The 22,885-nt window shown below is 37.6% G+C and overlaps 1 protein-coding gene across 14 annotated transcripts in view; it reads left to right on the top strand.

The window, feature by feature from the left end:
- Positions 1–22,885, top strand: part of LOC101338830 (nuclear body protein SP140-like protein) — an 84,677-nt gene that overhangs the window by 43,118 nt on the left and 18,674 nt on the right. For 7 of the 14 annotated variants that reach the window (XM_033859573.2, XM_033859572.2, XM_073807166.1 and 4 more), the window contains 6 exons: positions 1,143–1,226; positions 2,610–2,693; positions 3,095–3,175; positions 12,765–12,851; positions 13,067–13,183; positions 13,954–14,007. In XM_033859573.2, coding sequence (XP_033715464.1) covers positions 1,143–1,226; positions 2,610–2,693; positions 3,095–3,175; positions 12,765–12,851; positions 13,067–13,183; positions 13,954–14,007 — 507 coding nt within the window. The remainder of the gene's footprint in view (positions 1–1,142; positions 1,227–2,609; positions 2,694–3,094; positions 3,176–12,764; positions 12,852–13,066; positions 13,184–13,953; positions 14,008–22,885) is intronic. The other 7 variants (XM_033859571.2, XM_033859569.2, XM_033859568.2 and 4 more) reach the window with 6 other exon arrangements.

The following is a 22,885-nucleotide window of genomic DNA, read 5'->3' as shown; positions in this document are numbered from 1 at the left end:
GCAGTGATTTTAATTTTGATTACTTTTTCCCATCTGAGCCTTTGCACACACTTAGCCCTGTGCTTGGAACAATTTTCTTGGTCCACTCCACTCTCCATTCTGCTCACTAATCTGATGAAATCACATGGAAGTTATAGACCACCTCAGAGATACCTTTTCTAATTCCTAGTTCTAGAAAAAAACAGCATGAGAGACGGGGAGAAGACAGAAAGCTCAGCATCAGAAAAGGAAGAGGGAGAAAAGGCAGGTGGGAACAGACATGGGAAAAGAAACAAATCAGGACAAAGAAGTACCAAGAGATTCCAATAGCAAGATACCGAGATAGAAATAGAAGAAGCAGAGATGTGTGGAAAGGGTGAGAATGAGAAAGAGAACTGGGTTGGGAGACAATGTGTACAGTCTCCATCAGATTATTGGATTGTGCAAGCCCCCTCTTACCTTCATGAAACCCTAAGACACAGGTATGCAAACTGTTGTAACTTCTATTTTATGGTTGGGGAAATGAAACAGAAGGGCATGGAGGTTATTTTTGCAAGGGCAAGGTAGAAAAGGAAGAGTGGGCACCAGCATCCTGGGTGTGTCACTGAGGGTGACAGTTGTGTGAAGCCAGCTGACAGTCAGCGTGGGGTCATGTGGTCAGAAAAGGAAGAGGAAACCCAAGGAGTTCTGCAGGTTCCCAGGGGAGAGAACCAGGGTCCAAGAGAAGATTTAGTTAAGGAAAAATTAATGTTGGTGGGGAGGGAAAGGAAACCACTGAGAGACAGGAAGTATAGAAGTGGACCCAACCACTTAGGCTTGAAGAGATCTAGAATAAGAAAACTAGAAAGGATAACAGGAGAAAAGGGATACACTATGACTGAAAAACAAACAAACCCCAAGACCTGAAGACAAGAGATGAGGAGAGAAACACAGACAATCAAAGAGATGCACAGCTAGGAAACAGAGCTGTGTGGAGGTGAACTGTGGGTAGGATGCTGAGAAGGAGAGAGAAGAGGTGCAGATGGCAAAGAAGCAGAAGGAGATGGTGTGGCTCTCAGAAGCAGTGCTTGGAGCAGACATATGGTTTTTCCATCATGTTTGGCATGAGCCAATCGAGATCTGTTTCTGATCGCCCTCCATGGTCCATCTTGTCTTGTCTGCAGTGACCTGTTATCCCAAAACTCCCCAAATGACTCACGAAGGAGAACCCAAGGAAGTGCTCTGCCTACTACCAGTAGAGGGAGAAGGTAATTATGATTTAAACTCCTCAATAAATAGGAAAAAAAATCCCCCCTTCTCTCATCTTGCCATTCTCTTCTTCATATTCACATACATACACATGGAATTGTGTCGATTTTCTGTTTTGTTTTTTCCAAAACTGTGAGAGAGACTAAGGAGAAAGGTGAGCTGAGCTGAGTGGGGAGAGAACATAGGGAAACAGGATGTGCCAAAGGTAGGCTGGGGTCCCAAAGCAGAAGTACCTGGGTGACTTTATTAAATGCATATAAAATCCAAATGTCAACAGGTTATGGCAGTTGAGGCAAGGAGATCATTTTCAGCTTACTTCGGAAGTACAAGGAACAAGGAAGTACGTTTTGTGAATGACTGATAAGCTTGCAATTTAGAAAGGTCATGTGGGAGACTTAGAATAGAGCTAATAAGGGAAGGCTCTCCAGCACTGTGGTCCATGTGAAAATGGAAGGACTTTTGTCAGTTTGAGAGAAGGGATCTGTGAGCATGAGGAAAATATATAAAATAAGGAAATTTTACAGGCATCTAGAAAGAGAAGACCCAGAGAAAAAGAGAAAAGGAGAAAATGGAAGACAAGGTAGAAAGGAAATTACCTCAATAAGAAATGAAATACAAAGATAAAAATGAGAGAAACTATATAGAGAGGCAAATAAATACCCCAAAAAAATGTGCAAGGAAGTGCAGAGAAACTAGGTCGAGAAAGAGTTTTATCAGATCAATAAAGAGTGAAAACAGCTGTACAGGGAAGAGAGGAGAGAAGTTAGGATCCTGGAATGCTGAAGTATGCATATCAGACAGGAGCATCTTCCATCCCAGTAGTGAGTTTCCAAGTTAGGTTTGCCCCATTGAGAGAGCGGTGTCCATAACATAGAGTAATAATTCCCTCCCTGGCAGCCTCAGCTACTCTCAGGTAACAGAATGTGTCTCAAGCACATGTCTGCTAGGCAGACCCATCTTCCAAGGTCATCCATCTATGTATTTACCTGAAGACATTTATCCCAGGGCCCTCTCCATTTGGATGTCTTTCAGGAACTGACACTTCCAAAATTGAAACCAACATCTTCTTCCATGAAACTGGAATGTCCTTTTCTTACAGGGTTTGCTCTCTCAGTAAATGGAACTTGAATGTCCCATTTTCTCTTGCTCCCATCTTGCCCATTTTCTCCACTTTAGCACAATTTTTATTTGCAAGATGGAAATCAGATCATATTACTTTCCCACTTAAACCTGGTGACCTTTGTTGTCCAAAGATTAGATCAGTTATCCTTCCTGTCTTTCTGTGCCTTCCATTCATCATGCGACCCTTGCCAATTTCTTCTTCCTCGTCTCACTTGTGGTCTGAGCATCCTGGCTCAGCTCATTTTCTTGTTTCTCTTTAGTGTCCTGTGATCCTGAAGCTTCCCAAATGACCAACAAAGAAGAACCAGAGAAGCTGCCTAGTCAACCACTATGTGATGGAGAAGGTAATTGTGATTTCAACTCCCAAATTGAATCTTTGTTTTCTGTCTGCAGAGAGGAAAATCTCCATCTTTCTTCTCTCTTCCTACCCTGCTCCCCTTCACATACCCATACAGAAGAAATATGTAGAGCCAACTGGAAAGGATGAAAAAGACAGAGAAAATTAGTGTATAAGAAGGGAGTGAGATGGGTAGACTGTTTTCAGCCTCTGATGATAATGACGGGAGCCATGTTAACCTCTAGGTCAGGTGAGCTCAAAGGCAGGAGGGTCTAAGGACAAGGACATTCCCATCTTGGAGATACTTGAGCCGCTCTGGTCTTCCTGGTTGTCTCTGGGAGGGTTTTCCTACTACGGTTTCCATTGGTCATACACTGGGGTTCCAAGAGATTTCATTCTATTTATCAGAAGGAAGCAGTACCTGTTCAGAAGTGTGTGATGAAGAAGAACCCCAGGAATCCTTGAGCTCACTACCAAAAAGTGGAGCAGGTGAGAGAGATAAGGACTGTCTGGGCTGCAGGGTGTCAGGAGGATGGTGTTTCCTGATGGATTTTACTCTAGGAATACTCCACAATGAAAGCTCCAGTGAATTCTCAAATATCATTCTTCACATTTACCTTGGCTCTTTGGCCCTTGTACCTTGCAAGGGACAAGAAACCTTAAGCAGCTCCATAATTAGGAGATCATGTTGTTTGATTGTAGGTATCCATATATTCAGTTGTAGTAGATAGAATTCCACATAGGAGAAAGAACACAGAAGTTGTACAAAAATTTGATTAACTTTAGTGGAACAGTTAGTACATTATTCTCTAGCTATTTATTATCTCCCAAGAATATTTATATTCACCTCTTCCAACACAGAAACATAATCTTTCATTTGTGTATTATCTACAGAGAGTTGATTTATTGGTTAAGTTGGTGTAATATACTTTAAATCATCATAAACTGTTTCTTTGCCCAAATGTTTGAACTTTTGATCTTATTATAGGAATAACTCATGACTTCAAACGTTTGAGGTTCTTTGGGGGTTTTAGTTGTTTCTTATTCCATGGACAACACTCAAAGATGAAGTACAGTTGGGTTTAAGCTGATTTTGATGATTAGGTGGAGTCATGGTCTTTATATAAATAGTTTGTAGCATCCTTGCCCTGAATGCCCATCAGTAGCTGTCAGCCTGATATTTCTTAATGCATTTTACCCTCAATTAAAATTTATTTTAGAAGCATAATTACAAGTAAAGCCATTATTTTTTTCCAGGAGTTGGCTTGGGACGATGACGTATACAAAAATTCTTCAAATTGGCTCTACTAGAAATATTTTAGAAGAACTGAATTATAAAGTTAGGGTGGTGATCGTCCTAAGTGAAGTCAGTCTTGGAATGTTATTATTAGTAGTAACATTATAGGGAAGTCAGAGGCTTCAGACACTAAACCAGTAAATAGAAAAACTAAAGTTGTAAGGATAAAGGATAAAAATATGAAGGAGAATGTGACAATCAGTGTGACAATCTAGGCATCCAGGAAAACTTTATTCTGATTGATCTTGAGTGGAAGCAGTTCTACTTCATGGAATTATCTGCATGTTCTGGGGATCTTTGGGTAGTAAAAAGACATTAAATAATCCACTTGATATTTGTTTTTATATGGGCACCTGAAGAGATTGAAAATCTGTTTGTTTCCACAGCATTCAGAAGTTATGATCTACTCCAAATGCATAATGGCTTTCAGTTTAACAATTTGACATGTCCTAGAGAAGGCTCTATGTTCAGTTACTTGAGACAATTTTGCTTTCTGTAAGGGAATGAACTCTACAAGGGAGTCTGGAACAGTCATTGCATAACCAGCCTGGTATTTCATTTTACTTTATTTTCTTTTGTCTCATTTAATTTTATTTTTATTTTAGAGATAAAACTTATCACCAAACAATATTAAGTCAGGATTTAGTAAGGAAGTATCTAAACTATCTCTTCTGGAAGTGGACATTAGAAACTAAATCCTAGGATTCTCCTTCCTTGAGTAAGAATATTACTCTATAACACACACACACACACACACACACACACACGACATTTTCTTTATCTATTTATCTATTGATGAACACTTAGGTTGTTCCCATGTCTTTGGCTATTGTTTAAATAATGCTGCAGTGAACATTAGGGTGCAGATTTTGTTTCCTTTGGATTATATATCCAGGAGTGGAATTGCTGGAACATAAGGTAGTTCTATTTTTAGTTTTTTGAGGAAACTCCATGCTGTTTTCCACAGTGGCTGCACCAATTTACATCCCACCAACAGTGCTCAAGGGTTCCCTTTGCTCCGCATTCTCACCAACATTTGTTATTGCTTGTGTTGACAATCTCCTTTTCTTAAACATCAACTCTGCCATACAACGTAACCTAAAAATGGGGGTAATGTCTTATGATATTCACTGCCCCTGGGGTTTAGGAACAAATCTTGGGAGGTCATTTTAGAATTCTACCTATGACAATGAAGCTTGAGTAAATCTCCAGAAAATAACTATCCAGATGAGACATTGATTTTCCCAAGCAAATAATATAGGCTACCAAACAAATTACAACACCAAAGAAAGCTGAGCGTAAGTGTGTTAAAGAAAAGAATTTGACTTTAGAAAAGACTACAGTAATTGGCTTAGGCACTACAGGGAAGTGAGGTATACCTATTTTGTTTATTTCCTGCATATCTTGAATATGCATAGTATAGGCATACTGATGTTCAGATTAACTATAAAGTGATCATGTGTAGGAGAATTTTCCAGGAATTCTAAGGTTAGCCCTTCTTAGTACACTTAATATGTAGTTTCATTTGCAGAATAGAGCCTTACCTATTAAATTTTTAGGAGTTTCTTGGAGAAAAGAAAGGACAGTTTGTTACATAATGGTCTGAATATAGCAGTTATTGATTGGCACAGGGAACTACTCTTGGTCATTTTTTTCAGTCCTTTTAGAGAAATATTATCAAATGAGTCATTTACTTTTGACATGCCAAAAGTTCCCCACTGAAATCTAAAGACATCTTTTGTGAAAATTTACCATTTATTAAATGAAAGTTAGAATCACACTGAGAGTACAGAGAGGAAGTGAAAGAAAGTTCTGCCAGTGGGAGATTGTGACTTTGGCAAAGACAAGCCCATGACATAGAGTCCTAAGTATGAATGGTGTCCTGAAAATGGAGTATTGTGCTCATCAATCAAGCAGAAACTAAAAAGAAGACATATGATCAATTACATGATAACAGTTATGTACTGAACAAAAGGATTTTCTTTCAAAAATTAATATGATGTCAAGTATCCTCATGAAAGTTTTGGTGAGGGACCCAAGACAAAATGTGACAAACTATATTTGCACAAATTATCGACTTTCTAATGGACCCCCATCCATTAATTAGTCTTTGGGGCTAGCTTGGATTGGGGATTTATCAAATCTATGCCTCTATCTATTTGGATCACCATCTTCTAATAATGAAGAAGCACAGGAAAATCAGGAACAGACAAACACACGAGACAAGACTTTTAAAAAAATAGACAAAAGAAAAGTGAGAATAAATGGAGTAGTGGAAGAATAAGCACATTAATAGAACATTTGCTAAATGCTGTCCCGCCAAACCAAAATGACTGCTTACTTTGTATGTAATTGCATACACATCTTTAAATAATAAAATAAATTCAGAAATAAAACTTCAATGAAACAAGTCAGAGCTCAAGTTGTTCTTGAGATGGATTCACTTGGCAGTGGATCAGGAAGACAATCTGAGTTGTGCACAAGAAGCTGGGGTTTTGGACCAACATCTGTTGGTCCAAGGGTCCCACAAGACACCCCTAAGCAAGAGTCCTCAAGACGATCTTGGTGGGAACACCATTTGTGAAGGAAGAGTGGCCACCGTGCAATATTTGAAGCTAAAGCTGGATTTGTAGCTTGCTAAGCAAGACACATGGTGGGAGGAAGCACTGTACACAGTTTTTTTTAATAAAGGAAACTGCTGATTTTACTTATTTTTAATTAATTTTTATTGGAGTATAGTTGATTTACAATGTTGTGTTTTTACTTACACTTTTGGGACGCATGTAGTTCAGGGACTGCAGACTTTCAGAAACAGGAGTGTTTATAAATCGGTTAGCATTTAGCCATACACATAGGCTTTCTGAAGTGTATCTGGCTGATTTTCATAAGTGTAAGGCTGCAACTGATTAGCTGACTTTAGATGTGGTTAGTGATGCAAGCAGTCATTGGCCAATTGGGATGAATTTAAAACTGGTTCTGTCAATTACATTTTGCAACTTTCAAAGGACAGTCAGTTTTTCCTAGAAGGATAAGATCTTTTTATTTTATTCTTAGGGATAAAAGTAGAAAAATGAAAGTAGAGAAAGCAGAATGAGGTTCAAAAGATGGGAAAAACATGGCTCTGTCGGATCTCAGGTGTGATTATTGGAGCAGATATTCTTTTTCCCAGAAGGCAGTTCATTGTTTTTTTTCTTTTTGGTTTTTCTTTTCTTTTCTTTTCTTTTTTACATCTTTATTGGAGTATAATTGCTTTACAATGTTGTGTAGTTTCTGCTGTATAACAAAGTGAATCAGCTATATGTATACATATATCCCCATATACCATCCCTCTTGCATCTCTCTCCCACCCTCCCTATCCCACTCCTCTAGGTGGTCAAAGAGCACCGAGCTGATCTCCCTATGCTATATGGCTGCTTCCCACTACCTATCTATTTTACATTTGGTAGTGTATATATGTCAATGAAACTCTATCACTTTGTCTCATATTACCTGTCCTCCTCCCTGTGTCCTCAAGTCCATTCTCTGCATCTGCATCTTTATTACTGTCCTGCCACTAGGTTCATCAGAACCATTTTTTTTTTTTTAGATTCCATATATATGTGTTAGCATACGGTATTTGTTTTTCTCTTTCTTACTTACTTCATTCTGTGTGACAGTCTCTAGGTCCATCCACCTCACTACAAATAACTCAATTTTGTTTCTTTTTATAGCTAATATTCCACTGTATATATGTGCCACAACTTCTTTATCCATTCATCTGTCAATGGACACTTACGTTGCTTCCATGTCCTGGCTATTGTAAATAGTGCTGAAATGAACATTGTGGTACATGTCTCTTTTTGAATTATGATTTTCTCAGGGTATATGCCCAGTAGTGGGATTGCTGGGTCGTATGGTAGTTCTATTTTTAGTTTTATTAGGAACCTCCATAGTAGCTGTATCAATTTACATTCCCACCAACAGTGCAAGAGGGTTCCCTTTTCTCCACACTCTCTCCAGTGTTTATTGTTTGTAGATTTTTAAAATTATGGCCATTCTCACCAGTGTGAGGTGATACCTCATTGTGGTTTTGATTTGCATTTCTCTAATGATTAGTGATGTTGAGCATCCTTTCATGTGTTTGTTGGCAATCCGTATATCTTCTTTGGAGAAATGTCTATTTAGTTCTTCTGCCCATTTTTGGATTGGGTTGTTTGTTTTTTTAATACTGAGCTGCATGAACTGCTTGTATACTTTGGAGATAAATCCTTTGTCATTTGCTTCATTTGCAAATAATTTCTCCTATTCTGAGGGCTGTCTTTCTTCTTATTTGTAGTTTCCTTGTAAGTTTCATTAGGTCCCATGTATTTATTTTTGTCTTTATTTCCATTTCTCTAGGAGGTGGGTCAAAAAGGATCACCCTGTGATTTATGTCAAAGAGTGTTCTTCCTATGTTTTCCTCTAAGGGTTTTATAGCGTCTGGCCTTACATTTAGGTCTTTAATCCATTTTGAGTTTATTTTTGTATATGGTATTAGGAAGTGTTCTAATTTCATTCTTTTACATGTAGCTGTACAGTTTTCCCAGCACCACTTATTGAAGAGGCTGTCTTCTCTCCATTGTATATTCTTGCCTCCTTTATCAAAAATAAGGTGACCATATGTGCATGGGTTTATCTCTGGGCTTTCTATCCTGTTCCATTGATCTGGATTTCTGTTTTTGTGCCAGTACCATACTGTCTTGATTATTGTGGCTTTGTAGTATAGTCTGAAGTCAGGGAGCCTGATTCCTCCAGCTCTGTTTTTCTTTCTCAAGATTGCCTATTCGAGGTCTTTTGTGTTTCCATACAAATTGTGAAAATTTTTGTTCTAGTTCTGTGAAAAATGCCATTGGTAGTTTGATAGGGATTGCATTGAATCTGTAGATTGCTTTGGGTTGTATTGTCATTTTCACAATGTTGATTCTTTCAATCCAAGAACGTGGTATACCTCTCTATCTATTTGTATCATCTTTAATTTCTTTCATCAGTGTCTTATAGTTTTCTGCATACAGGTCTTTCGTCTCCTTAGGTAGATTTATTCCTACGTATTTTCTTCTTTTTGTCACAGTGGTAAATGGGAGTGTTTCCTCAATTTCTCTTTCAGGTTTTTCATCATTAGTGTATAGGAATGCAAGAGATTTCTGTGCATTAATTGTGTATCCTGCAACTTTACCAAATACATTGATTAGCTCTAGTAGTTTTCTGATAGCATCTTTAGGATTCTCTATGTATAGTATCATGTCATCTGCAAACAGTGAGAGTTTTACTTCTTCTTTTCTGATTTGGATTCCTTTTATTTCTTTTTCTTCTGTGATTACTGTGGCTAAAACTTCCAAAACTATGTTGAATAGTAATGGTGATAGTGGGCACCCTTGTCTTGTTCCTGATCTTAGAGGAGATGGCTTCAGTTTTTCACCATTGAGAACGATGTTGGCTGTGGGTTTGTCATATATGGCCTTTATTATGTTGAGGTAAGTTCCCTCTATGCCTACTTTCTGGTCGGTTTTTTATCATAAATGGGTGTTGAATTTTTTCAAAAGCTTTTTCTGCATCTATTAAGATTATCATGTGGTTTTTATCCTTCAATTTGTTAATATGGTGTATCACATTGATTGATTTGCATATATTGAAGAGTCCTTGCATTCCTGGGATAAACCCCACTTGATCATGATGTATGATCCTTTTAATGTGCTGTTGGATTCTGTTTGCTAGTATTTTGTTGAGGATTTTTGCATCTATGTTCATCAGTAATATTGGCCTCTAGTTTTCTATCCTTGTGACATCTTTGTCTGGTTTTGGTATCAGGGTGGTGGTGGCCTCGTGCAATGAGTTTGGGAGTATTCCTCCCTCTGCTATATTTTGGGAGAGTTTGAGAAGGATGGGTGTTAGCTCTTCTCTAAATGTTTGATAGAACTTGCCTGTGAAGCCATCTGGTCCTGGGCTTTTGTTTGTTGGAAGATTTTTAATCACAATTTCAATTTCAGTACTTGTGATTGGTCGGTTTATATTTTCTATTTCTTCCTTGTTCAGTCTCAGAAGGTAGTGCTTTTCTAAAAATTTGTCCCTTTCTTCCAGGTTTTCCATTTTATTGGCATATAGTTGCTTGTAGTAATCTCTCATGATCCTTTGTATTTCTGCAGTGTCAGTTGTTACTTCTCGTTTTTCATTTCTAATTCTGTTGATTTGAGTCTTCTCCCTTTTTTTCTAGATGAGTCTGGCTAATGGTTTATCAATTGTGTTTATCTTCTCAAAGAGCCATCTTTTAGTTTTATTGATCTTTGCTATTGTTTCCTTCATTTCTTTTTCATTTATTTCTGATCTGATTTTTATGATTTCTTTCCTTCTGCTAACTTTGGGTGTTTTTTTGTTCTTCTTTCTCTAATTGCTTTAGGTGTATGGTTAGGTTGTTTATTTGAGATTTTCCTTATTTCTTGGGGTAGGATAGTCCTGCTATAAACTTCCCTCTTAGAAGTGCTTTTGCTGCATCCCATAGGTTTTGGATCATCGTGTTTTCATTGTCATTTGTTTCTAGGTATTTTTTGATTTCCTCTTTGATTTCTTCAGTGATCTCTTGGTTATTTAGTAGTATATTGTTTAGCCTCCATGTGTCTGGTTTTTTTACAGTTTTTTTCCTGTAATTGATATCTAGTCTCATAGCGCTGTGGTCATAAAAGATACTTGATACGATTTCAATTTTCTAAAATTTACCAAGGCTTGACTTGTGTCCCAGGATATGATCTATCCTGGAGAATGTCCCACGAGCACTTGAGAAGTAAGTGTATTCTGTTGTTTTTGGATGAAATTTCCTATAAATATCAATTAAGTCCATCTTGTTTAATGTGTCATGTAAAGCTTGTGTTTCCTTATTTATTTTCACTTTGGATGATCTGTCCATTGGTGAAAGTGGGCTGTTAAAGTCCCCTGCTATTATTGTGTTACTGTTGATTTCCCCTTTTATGGCTGTTAGCATTTTCCTTATCTATTGCAGTGCTCCTATGTTGGGTGTGTAAATATTTACAATTGTTATATCTTCTTCTTGGATTGATCCCTTGATCATTATATAGTGTCCTTCTTTGTCTCTTGTAATAGTCTTTATCTTAAAGTCTATTTTGTCTGATATGAGAATTGCTACACCAGCTTTCTTTTGATTTCCATTTGCATGGAATATCTTTTTCCATCCCCTCACTTTCAGTCTGTATGTGTCCCTAGGTCTGAAGTGGGCCTCTTGTAGACAGCATATATATGGGTCTTGTTTTTGTATCCATTCAGCCAGTCTATGTCTTTTGGTTGGAGCATTTAATCCATTTACATTTAAGGTAATTATCGATATGTATGTTCCTATTACCATTTTATTCATTGTTTTGGGTTTGTTTTTGTAGGTCTTTTCCTTCTCTTGTGTTTCCTGCCTAGAGAAGTTCCTTTAGCATTTGTTGTAAAGCTGGTTTGGTGGTGCTGAATTCTCTTAGCTTTTGCTTGTCTGTAAAGGTTTTAATTTCTCCATTGAATCTGAATGAGACCCTTGCTGAGTAGAGTAATCTTGGTTGTAGGTTTTTCTCCTTCATCACTTTAAATATGTCCTGCCACTCCCTTCTGGCTTGCAGAGTTTCTGCTGAAAGATCAGCTGTCAACCTTATGGGGATTCCCTTGTATGTTATTTGTTGTTTTTCCCTTTCTGCTTTTAATATTTTTTCTTTGTATTTAATTTTTGATTGTTTGATTAATATGTGTCTTGGCATGTTTCTCCTTGGATTTATGCTGTATGGGACTCTCTGTGCTTCCTGGACATGATTGACTCTTTCCTTTCCCATGTTAGGGAAGTTTTCAACTATAATCTCTTCAAATACTTTCTCAGTCCCTTTCTTTTTCTCTTCTTCTTCTGAGACCCCTATAATTCAAATGTTGGCATGTTTAACATTGTCCCAGAGGTCTCTGAGACTGTCCTCAGTTCTTTTCATTCTTTTGTCTTTATTCCGCTCTGTGGTAGTTATTTCCACTGTTTTATCTTCCAGGTCACTTATCCATTCTTCTGCCTCAGTTATTCTATTGATTGCTTCTGAGAATTTTAACTTTCATTTATTTTGTTGTTCATCATTGTTTGTTTGCTCTTTAGTTCTTCTTGGTCCTTGTTAAGTGTATCTTGTATTTCCTCCATTCTATTTCCAAGGTTTTGGATCATCTTTTCCAAGATTTTGGATCATCTTTAGTTCCAAGATTTTGGATCATTCATTACTATGAATTCTTTTTCAGGTAGATTGCCTATTTCCTCTTCATTTTTTTGGTCTGGTGGGTTTTTACCTTGCTCCTTCATCTGCTGTGTGTTTCTCTGTCTTCTCATTTTGTTTAACTTACTGTGCTTGGGGTCTCCTTTTCTCAGGCTGCAGGTTCGTAGTTCCCATTGTTTTTGGTGTCCGTCCCCAGTGGGTAAGGTTGGTTCAGGGGTCTGTGTAGGCTTCCTGGTGGAGGGGACTTGTGCCTGTGTTCTAGTGGGTGGGGCTGCATCTTGTCTTTCTGGTGGGCAGAGTCGTGTCTGGTGGTGTGTTTTGGGATGTCTGTGAACTTAGTAAGATTTTAGGCAGCCTCTCTGCTAGTCAGTGGGGTTGTGTTCCTGTCTTGCTAGTTGTTTGGCATGGGGTGTCCAGCACTGGAGCTAGAAAGCAGTTCATTATAGTTCAGAATATTAGTGTGCATTATGAGAGCCCCAGGAACTCTTCCCTAATCACTGTCTCAGGATCTGTGGATGGTAATTTTCCTGTGTCTCTTTAGTATCTGGCAAACTAGAAGCTCTTCAGATGAATACAGAAGGAGATTCTGAGGAGCTAACTTCTAGCCCACCATCTTATAATGGACAAGGTAACTATGCATTAAGAAAAAAAGCAGAAACTAAGTTCTGGTAAAGAGAAAAGGATGAGAAAGGGGAAAATGGAGACTTAAAGGAAGAGTCAGGTGTAAGGAGGATAAATGAAATATTTCAGAGCAAGAGGTAGAAAAAGTGGGATCAACAAGGGTTCAGAAAAGAGGATCACTAGGGAAATGAAAAGTCTTCATAATTCACAATTTTGCCCCAGGAGCAGAGCCACCAACATTTGGAAATGAGAAGTGTTCCTGTGTTATATGTTTCTCAAAAGATGTGCCAGGAGGTCCAGAAGGAAGTACTGAAAGTAAAGAAGCTAGTGACATGATGGGTAAGGACACCTGAGTGTGGTGAGATGGGGGTGGCTCCACTGGTAACACAGACGCAGGTTGGGTGGTGGCAGGTGATCCAATCCATCCCAGTATCCTGATCTCTGCATTTGCTTGACCTGATCCTTTTGGGAATAGCAGGGAAGCAAGAGATCATTATAAAATTGTGTCTAAGGGATGGCCCATGTTGATTATATATGGATGATGTAGTAGAAATATACTTTTAAAAATGACAGTATATTGTTTTTTACATCAGTATATTACTAATAAAGCCTTGTGATTTACAATGTTTTCTATCCCTGTCACCCAAGAAAGTCAAGTGTATGTCCACTAGTAGATAATAGTGTCATTTTGTCACAACCTTAGAAAGTTCTCAAAAGATAACTAGTCCTGTCACTTAATTGTCAGGAGAAGAGACTTCAGATCAACTATTCTTAACCCAGCACATATTTTTGATAGATGTTCTCCAGCATGTCACTTGTTTATATAGTGATCCTATTAAGTCTTAAGAACTAGACAGATATCCCTGAGTAAACTGATGTACATAGGTATTGAAGAACGTTTTTCAAAGTCCCATTAAGAAATAAAGGAAGACCCAGGACTCATCCTGGACTCTCACTTCTCAATTCAGTAGGTTTAGTTCCTTTAGAAGGAAGAGACAGATGATAACCCAAACATCTTTATAAATTCAAGCCTTTTGCAGTATGAATCATCCTAAGATTTATAACTTTTATTTATTCATTTTTGTTTCCTCACCACCTGTTTTTTCTAGATACTGTGGATCTTGGAAACAACTCTACTTTGGGAAAACCCAAGAGGAAAAGAAGTAAGAGTGTATACAATTTTACTTGCTTTTGGTATTAAAATGAGTTTTTTTTTTTAACATCTTTATTGGAGTATAATTGCTTTACAATGGTATGTTAGTTTCAGCTTCACAACAAAATGAATCAGTTATATATATACATATGTTCCCATATCTCTTCCCGCTTGCGTCTCCCTCCCTCCCACCCTCCCTATCCCACCCCTCCAGGCGGTCACAAAGCACCGAGCTGATCTCCCTGTGCTATGCGGCTGCTTCCCACTAGCTATCTACCTTACGTTTGGTAGTGTATATATGTCCATGCCTCTTTATTGCTTTGTCACCGTTTACCCTTCCCCCTCCCCATAGCCTCAAGTCCATTCTCTAGTAAGTCTGTGTCTTTATTCCTGTTTCACCCCTAGGTTTTTCATGACATTTTTTTTTCTTAGATTCCATATATATGTGTTAGCATACGGTATTTGTCTCTCTCTTTCTGACTTACTTCACTCTGTATGACAGACTCTAGGTCTATCCACCTCATTACAAATAGCTCAATTTCGTTTCTTTTTATGGCTGAGTAATATTCCATTGTATATATGTGCCACATCTTCTTTATCCATTCATCCGATGATGGACACTTAGGTTGTTTCCATCTCTGGGCTATTGTAAATAGAGCTGCAATGAACATTTTGGTACATGACTCTTTTTGAATTATGGTTTTCTCAGGGTATATGCCCAGTAGTGGGATTGCTGGGTCATATGGTAGTTCTATTTGTAGCTTTTTAAGGAACCTCCATACTGTTCTCCACAGTGGCTGTATCAATTTACATTCCCACCAACAGTGTAAGAGGGTTCCCTTTTCTCCACACCCTCTCCAGCATTTATTGTTTCTAGATTTTTTGATGATGGCCATTCTGACTGGTGTGAGATGATATCTCATTGTAGTTTTGATTTGCATTTCTCTCATGATTAGTGATGTTGAGCATTCTTTCATGTGTTTGTTGGCACTCTGTATATCTTCTTTGGAGAAATGTCTATGTAGGTCTTCTGCCCATTTTTGGATTGGGTTGTTTGTTTTTTTGTTATTAAGCTGCATGAGCTGCTTATAAATTTTGGAGATCAATCCTTTGTCAGTTGCTTCATTTGCAAATATTTTCTCCCATTCTGAGGGTTGTCTTTTGGTCTTCTTTATGGTTTCCTTTGCTGCGCAAAAGCTTTTAAGTTTCATTAGGTCCCATTTGTTTACTCTTGTTTTTATTTCCATTTCTCTAGGAGGTGGGTCAAAAAGGACCTTGCTGTGATTTATGTCATAGAGTGTTCTGCCTATGTTTTCCTCTAAGAGTTTGATAGTTTCTGGCCTTACATTTAGGTCTTTTTTTAGGAACATGTGTTTGGAAATTAAAGGAAAGGGGATCCTTATTATATAGTGGCAGAAAGCTCAGTGAAATTCTATCCTGCAGTTATGCAGAAAGCAGAATTTTCTGGATATATAGCTAAGGAGATTTCTAAGTACTATGATAAAGGTGTAGCTGGTTTCATGTTGCTGCTTAGAGTAAACTGTGAGAGGAAAGAGATAAGTCAAGGGAAGAACTGCTAAACAAAAGGAATAAGAACTTCATGATTTGGAAAATTCTTAGCCTATTCAGATTGCAAAAGATGCTCATATTAGGAGCGTCATTGTCAGGAAAATGTGCTCTGCAGTGACAACCCAGAGTGTGGCTGTATAACTTTTTGCTAATGCCCCAGAAGTAGTGAAAATTCAGGGTATTCAGTCATATAAAATGTTCTTTGAAGAGGTTAAGTTTGTGACCCATAGATACCTTCAACCATCTCAGCAGAAGTGAAAAATAGATATGTGAGTATACAGGAAAGATCTGTAGAAGAGACTGTTGTCTAATGGAGGAGATCCCCATGACATACATCAGAGATTGATAAGATTCTTGAAAACTTTATACCAACAGAAACAGAGATGTCCTTTTTCTAGTCCGTGGAACCTGTAATCTGTTGCTTCACCTGGTAAAAGAGACTTTGATGGTGTGATTAAGTTAAGGGTTTTGAGATGTGGAGGTTTTTCTAGATTATCTGGGTGGCCCCCATCAAATCACAGGGGTCCTTAAAATCAGAAAACCTTTCCTTCTATGGAGAGAGGATATGTGACTATAGAATAATGATCAGAGAGATACAATGTGGCTGGCTTTGAAGATGAAGGCAGGGAACAATGAGCCAAGAAATGTGGGCAGCCTTCAGAAGCTGGAAAAGGTAGAGAAATGAATTATCCCCTACGGCTTTCAGAAAGGAACAGAGCTCTCTGGATTCTTTGATTTTAGCTCAGTGAGACTTATATTTTTTCAAAAATTTTGTTGTTTTTAAAATTTTAAAATATATGCTCTTTGTAAATTTTGATTGATGTATATCTTTCTAGATTTTTCTATGCATGTATTAACACATGTATATCATATACTAACACATTATATCATAAATCTATTCTTACTGTTACATTTCCCTTAGTTTAAAGCAGTATATCATGCACAGACATTATAAACATTTAACATTTTGCCAAACTTAATTGTAAAAAGTTTCATTTCATTCTGCTTTAATTTGCATTGCTCTCATTTTTGTTGTGGTCAAGCACTTTTCATTTGTTATTGGTTGTTTGTGTTCCTTTTTCTAAAAATGGCTGATGAAAATAAATAAATAAATAAAAATGGCTGGCATGTAAGCCTTGCCCAGTATTGCTATCTTTTTTTTTTTAACCATGCTGAAGAAGCATCGGAATATATATATATATATATATATATATATATATATATATATATATATATATATATAAAATTTTGCCTATGTATGTGGTTACTATTTTGTCTCATTTGATGTTATTCTCTTAGGCTTGTTTATAGCATATTTTGTTCTAGAGAAATTTGAAAATTTTATGTAGTAAGATCTATCAAGGTTTTCCTTTATGGCTTCTAGGTTTTGTTTATAATGTACAAAGATATTTTCCATCTCAATATTTTTAAAATATTTATATTTGCTTCTAGAATATTTGAAGTACTTAGTGCTTTTAAATGCTTAAAGCTATTATTCACATAGGATTCACTTCTTTGTGTATGATGTGAGATAGTAATTACAAGGAATAACACCAACACTTTTTTTTAAATTGAAGTATAGTTGATGTACAATATTATATGTTACAGGTGTACAATATAGTGATTCAGTTTTTAAAGGTTATATTCCATTCATAGTTATTATAAAATATTTGCTATATTCCCCATGATGTACAATATATTCTTGTAGCTTGTTTTATACCTAATAGTTTGTACCTCTTAATTCCCATCCCTATATTTCCCCTCCCCTCTTCCTTCTCCCCACTAGTAACCACTAGTTTGTTCTCTATATATGTGTCTGCTTCTTTTTGTTATATTCGACTACTTTGTTGTGTTTTTTTAGGTTCCAAATATAAGTTATATAATACAGTATTTGCCTTTCTCTGTCTGACTTATTTCACTTAGCATAATTCCCTCCAAATCCATCCATATTGCTGCAAATTCATTCTTTTTATGGCTGAGTAGTATTCCATAGTATATATATACACCACATCTTTTTCCATTCATCTGTTGATGGACACTTAGGTTCCTTCCGTATCTTGGCAGCGTAAATAATGCTGCTGTGAATATTGGAATACATGTATCTTTTCAAATTAGTGTTTTTGTGTTCTATGGCTATATGCCCAGGAGTGAGATTGCTGGGCCATATGATAATTCTATTTTTAGTTTTTTTAGAAACCCCCAAACTTTTTTCCACAGTGGCTGCATCAACTTACATTCCCACCAACAGGGTAGGAGGGTTCCCTTTTCTCTACGTTCTTTCCAATTTTGCTGTTTGTATTCTTTTTGATGATAGTCATTCTGACAGATGTCTCATTGTGGTTTTGATTTTCATTTCCCTGATGATTAGCGATGTTGAACATTTTTTCATGTGCCTATGAACACCAACATTTTTTTCTTCATGATTTTAATGCCCTCTTGTGCCTTTTCCTGTATTCACAGATCTGTGTCTGACTCTACTCTGAAATGCTGGTCAGTTTATTTTATTTTTTTAAATAGAACTTTATTGGAATATAATTGCTTCACAATACCGTGTTATCAAGTCGGTTTAATTACAGTGCTTTAAAGTAAAATTTTCTATTCCTACTTGTTATACTTTATTTTAACAAAGAAAAAAAGTAAAAAAATATAATGAGAAGCAAGAGAAAAGGAGGTTTCAGAATTTCAGTAATTCTGGCTCCCTCACTGTGCATGAATTTTAGAATCAATCAAGATTTCCTCTTAATAGCTCCCCAACTGCACTGGAACTTTGAAAATACATTCAATTTGGAGATAAATTTGGGTAGAAATGAGGGTTTTACATGGAGAATGAACTACTCATTTATTCAGATCACATTTTACATTCTTCAACAAAGTTTTAGTTTTTTAAATAGATCTTGCACATTTTTACTTTCCTTGTCAGCTTTATTGAGCTATAATTTTCTATAATAGCACTCATCACTGTTAAGGTATGATTGGATGAGTTTTAACAAACTGACCTCGTCAATTCTTTAAAATTTGTTGAAAGTTCCTTTGCATCCTAATTTACGTCAGTATTTGTGAATGTTCTGTGCCATAAAAATAGTGTGCATTGAACTATTTCTTGGGATCTGGCTTCTCCCCATAAACAGTCTTTATCAAGCACAACTTTGTTGTTTGGTTCTTCTCAATCTTCTAAAGTAGCTTATATTCTTTCTATCAGGTTTCTATTTAGATGTGGTAAGTTCTCCCACATGGTTGTGTATTTGCCTCCTCACTACTCTGTTGTGTTACTTTAAATACTTTGAGGCTATTCATGACTGTATAACTTAGTGGATTTTTTCCTTTTATTATTATACAGTGTTCCTCTTTATCCCTATTAATGCTTTTGATCTTAAATCTCTTTTTCAGGGTGCTGATAGTGTTCCGTGAACTTTTATGCTTTTGAGGGTTTTGACTCCCTTTGCATTAAGCCCTTTTTTGCAGCTTTGTTTTAGGCCTCATGTAACAACACTTAGCTTTTTCTAAACTTCTCTGATAATCCTCATCTTTTAATAGTTAAATTTTATTTGTTTACATTTATTCTGATTCCTAATATATGTGGACTTATAGATTCTATATCACTGTTCATCTTTATTTTTCTGTGTTTTTGTGTCCTTTCCTACTTTCAAATGGGCTGAGATAGAATTCTGTATTCTACCTTTTTTCCCTGCTGGTTTGGCGATTAGAGATAAATTTCTGTAATCTTTTGAACCATGCCCCAATCCCCAAAGATGATAAGGATCTTAGCATGGATTCACTACAGGTTGACCATCCATCTCTACCATTTAGCTATTGTTTAACATTTTATTTTCTTTTAATTACAATTTTGAAACTATTAATATTATGATTTTTGCAGTTGATATTTACTTAAATTAAAATTTTTAAAAATCATTTTATGTACTCATCATTGTTTCTTTTCTTTGATTTTGCTTTTTGTCTAGCTGAATTAAATCCTTTGGTTCTTTTATTGAGTGGTCTCTAAGTGGTAAATTTTTCAAGTGTTGTATGTGCAAATTTGTCTTTTTTTTGATAGACCCAAGGTTAAAATTTCTAGGTTGACTTTTATTTTTCATTAATAAAGTGTTTACTACATTGTCTTCTAGAATCTGTTTTGTGACTGACTGATGCAAATTCCTCTTTTATTGTGATTGTCATTTCTTGGTAAATAATCTGTCCTTTCTCTCTAAAAGCTCTTTCTCCAACACTGAATCATGGAAAATTTAAATTTAGAGAAAACTGGGGAGAATTTTACAGTAAACACCAGAATACTGTAACATAGTTTCACAATTAACATTGTACTATTCTTGCTTTATCAGATTTCTTTCCATCTATCCATTTCTCTATATATCCACTAACCCATCTTCAAGTTTGAAACATTTCAAAGTTGCAGACGTCAGTATACTTCTCCCCAAATACTTCAGCCATGTACATCATTAACTAGAGTTCAATACTTGTTTGCAAGATAAAGTTTATAATGAAATGTACAAATACTAAGTGTACCATTGATGAGTTTTAATAAATGTATTCTCCCATGTAATCCAAATCCTTATCAGGATACAGAACATGACCATCATCGTGGAAGCACTTATGCCCTTTCTGGTATATCCTTATCCCTCACTCATCAGTGGCAACCACTATTCTTATTTTTTTTTCATGATAACTTAATTTGGCTTGGTATAAAACTTTATATATGATTTTAGAGCATGTTCTCTTTTGGTGTAAGGTTTATTCCACTCAGCATAATGTTTTTGAGATTTATCCATATTGTTGAATATATCAGTAGTTTGTACCATTTTGTTACAAAATAGGTTACATTGTATGGACTATACCATATTTTGTGTATACTTTCTTCTATTTATTGACACCACAAGTGTTTCCAGTTTTGGGCTAATATGAAAAAGCTGCAATGAACATTCTTGTAGAAACTTTTCTGTGGCTCTATGCGTTTATACCTCTTGTATAAATTCCTATAAATGAAATTGCTGAGATATAGGCTAGGTGCATCAGTTTTTTTGTCTCCTTAAACCCACATAGGGGTTAGTAATATGGCACACACAAGCTGCCCAAGTTGAGGAACACCCCCAGTCTTAGAAGGGGGTTACTAGCAAACCTGCACAAAACTTATCCATGAGGGAGGCATTAGCTGGAATTTAAGAAAATTTTACTATTCTGGAATATTTCTAAGGAGGGAGACATTCTCCATTTTATATTGGTCATGAAACAAATCTGCCCTCTGACCTGGAAGGCGACACTATCTCTAGCTTCCAAAGCTGTTAGCTTTTCAAACATCCTTGAAAAGATACTCTCAGCCATGTGGAAATGCCACAGAACCACCCTCCCCCCCACCCAACAAATTCACATCACACATCAGATTCTGGCAAATTTCCCCATGAAGATACCGTTCCACCAGCCACCCTGATTAATCCAACCAATGTAGGCTAGGGCAAAGTCCATTCAATTTATTTCCTGCTGCATTTAATGAATTTCATAAACCATAAATGCCTTAGGTCTCTAATGACCACCCCTAAGGTGTAATTCTCCACATTTGCATGAGAGAGGCAGGTAAATGCCTGGCTTTCACACAAGAAGTACAATCCCAAGGGCACACATGGTGCCCCTGGAAGGGAAACATTTACAGTGGTTGAGGTCCCCTAATGGGACATACATCAGCCAGGGGGAAGGTGGACAGTATCTCCAGGGTGGGCCCCTGGCCAACTGTAAGCCTTAAAGTTCCCAGTTCTGTTCATTGCGTCTAGTCCTTGATTTGGAGGGCAGACACTTCCTGAGGACAGTCCATCTGATCTGTCCTCTTTGTCCATGACACCAACCAGATGGTGTTCATTCTTCACCCCCCACCATAGAATGGCTGAGAATGGGGGTGGGGGTGATGTCTGGAGGGACTCTGCATGGGATATGCAGACGCTGGGACCAGCTCCTTTTCTTGTACCTGGTGAAGAGTAGATTCCGCATCTTTGTAGTGGGAGAGCTGTACCAAGCATTTTCCTTCTGGAAGAAGGATTCAGAGAAGTTCTGAAAGATAGATATTATTAATGTACCTCCATCCCCTGTACCTTCTAGAGCTTATGGGATTCCCTCCTCAGATGCCTGGAGTTTTCTTCTTCCTTCACTGCTGCAAAATATGTGTATAACATTCCAGTGGCTGGGACTTCATATTTCTTTCCCAATCATTTCTTATTCCCACTCAGACCTTTCATTCAGAATAGTCAGATACAAGTGGGGCAAAGACACTTTCATAAAATAACCAGAATTAAATCTGAATCCCTTAGGCCCTCAAAGGCTGTGCCTTCCAGGCTGGTTGGGGAAAGAATGAGGCATCATTCCCAGGAATGTTCAAACAGAATCCTGGATTTTCAGAATTGGCCTGTGTAATACTATTAACCCCTCACCTCTTTTGTCCTGATCATTATCCAGGAAGGAGCTGATCCCTTTCTGGAGACAGCTACCTTCAGTAACCAAAGAGCCTTACAGAGGTGTATGGACAGGAGATGAGGGTTGTGGGCCAGATAGTCAGTGCATTGTGAAGAGCTCTTTTGTTAAAGGGCACATCACTGTCAGACTGTAGTGGTCCGGGCAGCCAGGCTCAAGATACCCGTGACTTTCTAGGGTCACAATGGTACGGCCAGAGTCAGCTGGTCTGTAAGCAGAAGTATAGACCATGTTGCGGCACCGCCCAGAACCCCAAGAGCATCTTGAAGCCTGGTCAGGCAGGAGCAGGTAGAGGCAAAGCCCCTTGCAGTGTGGCTCCGCCCACGTGGGACAAATGGGCCAGCTTCTAGCAGGAGTCATGAGCCTGGCAATCAGCCATAACCCCTGCGTCAGAATCATGATATCAGCCTCCGTCAGTAAAGACCAGGCACCTGGGCATTCCCATGAGGGGCCCAGACTGGTCAATCAGCACCACGGTTCATTTCCACAATCACTGCCCCATAGATCAGTGTCCCTACTCTGCCAGTCTGTAGTTTTCCACATGAACGACCAAGCATGTAGCTTATGTGCAAAAGCCCAGTCATCTGACTTCCGCCAACCAGAGGAGTGACCACATCGGCTTTGGTTCTGCCAAGCTGGCTCTGAGGCCAAACAGCCACAGTGGCCCAGTGGGCTTTGGCTGTCAGCTTAGCCAAGCATCAGTGCACCAGGCCCAGACCTCTGGGGAATCTTGGTGAATTGAAGACCTCAGTGAGGCTGACATTTGCTTCAGGCTGTGAAGTAGAATAGAAAGCCCAGGTGCCACTGGGGCAGTCGCTGCATTCTCTTTTTTTCTTTTCTTTTTAAATTGAATT

This window comes from Tursiops truncatus, chromosome 7 (genome assembly GCF_011762595.2).
Source record: "Tursiops truncatus isolate mTurTru1 chromosome 7, mTurTru1.mat.Y, whole genome shotgun sequence".
Taxonomy (NCBI): Eukaryota; Metazoa; Chordata; class Mammalia; order Artiodactyla; family Delphinidae; genus Tursiops; species Tursiops truncatus.
Note: the sequence above shows the minus strand (reverse complement) of the source record. Positions and strands in the feature narration are given on the sequence as shown.